Here is a 3,151-nt window from a genome sequence, read left to right as displayed (position 1 = left end):
ATCAATTACCGATATAGGTAATCGCGGTACAAAAATTTGGTCAAAAATATAATGTTTTCGGTAAAGCGCTACCTAAAATATTATTTTTTAACTGTATTTTTTCTACCGAGTTTACCTATATCGATAATTATAACCAGTAGAAATAATAATTTTTCTATATTTTTTTATCAGTTTTATTATTTAAAATAATAATAAAATTAATAACGTTTTATTTCAGTCGTATATTAAGGTGCCGCACTTGAACGTTTCCTTCTCGTATGATTTTTTTCTCGTTCCGTATCTTATATATATGTACCTGTGATATTGTAATTTGGGTATTCTGAAGTTCACGTAAAATCAGCAGTGAGTAGAAAGAGAAATGAATCTCAAGTATATACATGTAATTAACAGACTGAACAGATTTGAACTATCACGTAGAGGAACACATGAGAAAGTCGTTATATAACTACCTGAAAAAGATGGCCGGTTTCAGGGATTACCAAAAAAATGGCCCTAATTTATTTTATGATTTTATCTTTTATTTAAATAATAAAAAAACTTTACACTCTTAACGGCGATCGTATTTGCCGGCGATGATGAGATGATACCGAAGACGACGTCGAGGTCGACGAACTCCCAGAACTCACTGTCCCGAAAAACAGATCCGACAAGTAGTTACCGATATCTTCAGGTGAAAATCTAACAAATAATCTCGCCATCCTTTCATCTCCGACCGTTGATCTATGCGTATTATAAAAGTCCCGATATAATGCAACGAGTTTTTTCCCGATTGAAACCTTAATCTCATCTCGCAATTTCGAATCGTGTATGATGCAAGAACTCTGCTTCCAGTACGCTACTTCAAAGCTTGCATTGAATTTCCTGAAATAGTCTTTAGCTTTTCCAGGTGTGATCGGAGCCGTTGGATTTTCCGGCAATGAAGCGAATACTTCGCCCCACGCTAACTGCTCGTAATTCGCTGCGAATTGTTTCACCTTGGCTTCGTGTTTCGTTATCCATTCCTCGCCGAGTATGTACTGGAGATTCGATGTACGGACTCTGGAGATCACGTGTTGAAGATTGTTGGCTAAGAATAGGTATGCTAATGAGATGTCTTTGTAATGCTTTGCTTTGCCGTCGAGTTTGCAGAGTAGGACGAGGATGAGCCAGGCCATACGGACTGAAATCGCCGGGGCCGAAGAATCGTCGGATTCTGGACTATATAAGAAGGATGCCGGTAATGATGATTTTACAGGCGGTGGCCAGTCTGCGATGATGTCAGCCAGAATGTTGCTGTAATCGGCGAGGAGAGTGAGGTAATTCATGGAGGAGATTGTAAGTGGATGCAAGCCGCCGCCGGGAATCATCGTTTTGGATGAATCCTTTTGGATTGTTGACTCAAAGTCCATCAACAACCAACGAACAGACTCGCTGAGTCGAACCAGCGAGTTGAGAGCCTGTACTCGGACGGCTGAAGTTGATTCGAAAGAGAAGATCGTTTCGATCTCTTGCCAATCTTCCGAAATGGAGTAGTACATGTCGAGAACTCGGAATACTTTCTCCGGCGGGGATTTTTTGGTCTTGGCGACGAGCTCAGGAAACCCAAACAGGAGCGTGGCTGCTTCTTTTGAGATATCCGTAAAACAAGATTCTTTAATGGAATCGGACGTAGCAAAGACCTGATTGCAGAGGATTCTTTCTCCGGTGAAAAGCGTTCTCATTGAAATCTTCTTTGCTTCTAACCAGTTTTTGATTTTCAAATCCAGTACATCCCAATCCATTTTATTAACCTGAGACGAGCTCATCTTCTCGATTCCCAGCTTATAGATACCTTCATCGATGATCGATTTCCGAATAATTTTATAAATGTCAACGCATTCTTTGGCGTAGCCTGAAGTGATCATGCAATCGGCTATCAATTTAAGATCTGCCATAGCCATAGAAGAAACTTGTTCTATTTCACTGATGGAATCTCCTTCCTTGCGGATCTCATCGTCCGGTGAACCTTCATCATCGAAATCCGACATGCTCGATCTTGCTGAGGTCAATGAGGATCGGGTCGAAACCGATTCCGGATCCAAATGAGCTCGATTCATCGACAAAATCTGGTAAAACTCTTTCTGAAGCCTCTTCATTTCTATTTGCATCAAATTCTGAGCTCGAATGAGCTTCTCTGAACTGGATTCTTGATCGGCAACTAACAAATGCATGGTTTTTTGTAGGTCGTTGACAGATCTTATAAACTGCAGGGCTTCTCTTTTGCTTTCGTATAAAAGAGAGGTCACTTTAGCGTAAGCCGACGTTTCAGCGTCCCATTTCATGATGATTGAAGCCGCGGCGTCGATGGTTTGGTCAATCATGGAATCGGTGAATCTCCGTCGAGGAGTACTGGAGGAAGATTGTGAGGTTGATTGGCGAGAGATGGAAAACGACGGCGTCCTGGGGCTAAAGCAAAGGCTCCTCATTCCTTTTCTCGGCATTTTCTGAGACGAGGTACGTCTTTTGAATCCTTTTCTGTTTGGCGACAGATGATATGATAATAAAAGGAAGAAAATGGAATTTTTGTTTGGTTGTGTCTTTTTCGGGGAGTATTATGAGTTTCAATAAATCGTGGGGAAAGGGATATATATAGACGTTCTCCACGAACGACGCCTCTGCCTTGGAAGGTACAACATGGGGGGCTTCTGACTTTTTGAGTCAGACAATTTGATCTTACGCGGTACACGTGTCTCCTTGTAATAATTTATTTTATCAAAATCGTAAAAAAATATAAAAGAAATTATGAAATAATTATTTTAAATTTTGGGTTTTATTTAATAGTGACAAGTTGAATACTGGGAACTTATTCTAATGTTGGAAAATGGTACACTTGTTTTTATAATAATAATGCTTTTGACTTTGAAACTAAAAAAAAGGTAATACAAAACGAAGGAAGCTAAGCTGTGACGCTCAAAGATAATTAGAGAAATGAAAGCACGTAAGCATCTATATCATATGTTTAGAAAAGTCTAATTCAATATAAGTGCCCTCTAATCCATAAAATAACTTTTTGATAATTTCAATTTCAATTACTTTTCTTGGAAATGAATCCCCAAGCTTAAAGCCCAAGAAACCACTATTTATGAGAACTACGTAAGCCTCTTTCCCCACCTCTTATCTTTGCCTTCACTTT

General features: G+C 39.4%; 1 protein-coding gene across 1 annotated transcript; it reads right to left on the bottom strand.

Annotated features, from left to right (window-relative positions):
- Positions 1–504: 504 nt before the first annotated feature.
- On the bottom strand, positions 505–2,525 carry LOC120207501 (exocyst complex component EXO70H1-like). The gene has a single exon (XM_039206953.1). It carries the CDS (start codon positions 2,457–2,459, stop codon positions 540–542), a length of 1,920 nt encoding a protein of 639 aa, XP_039062884.1. The 5' UTR covers positions 2,460–2,525; the 3' UTR covers positions 505–539.
- Positions 2,526–3,151: the final 626 nt, after the last annotated feature.

Source organism: Hibiscus syriacus, unplaced genomic scaffold (assembly GCF_006381635.1).
Source record: "Hibiscus syriacus cultivar Baekdansim isolate YM2019G1 unplaced genomic scaffold, ASM638163v2 tig00014862_pilon, whole genome shotgun sequence".
Taxonomy (NCBI): domain Eukaryota; kingdom Viridiplantae; phylum Streptophyta; class Magnoliopsida; order Malvales; family Malvaceae; genus Hibiscus; species Hibiscus syriacus.
Note: the sequence above shows the minus strand (reverse complement) of the source record. Positions and strands in the feature narration are given on the sequence as shown.

What these genes read in the sequence shown, in the direction of transcription:
- LOC120207501 (XM_039206953.1), bottom strand. Translation starts at nt 2,459, where the DNA reads ATGCCGAGAAAAGGAATGAGGAGCCTTTGCTTTAGCCCCAGGACGCCG.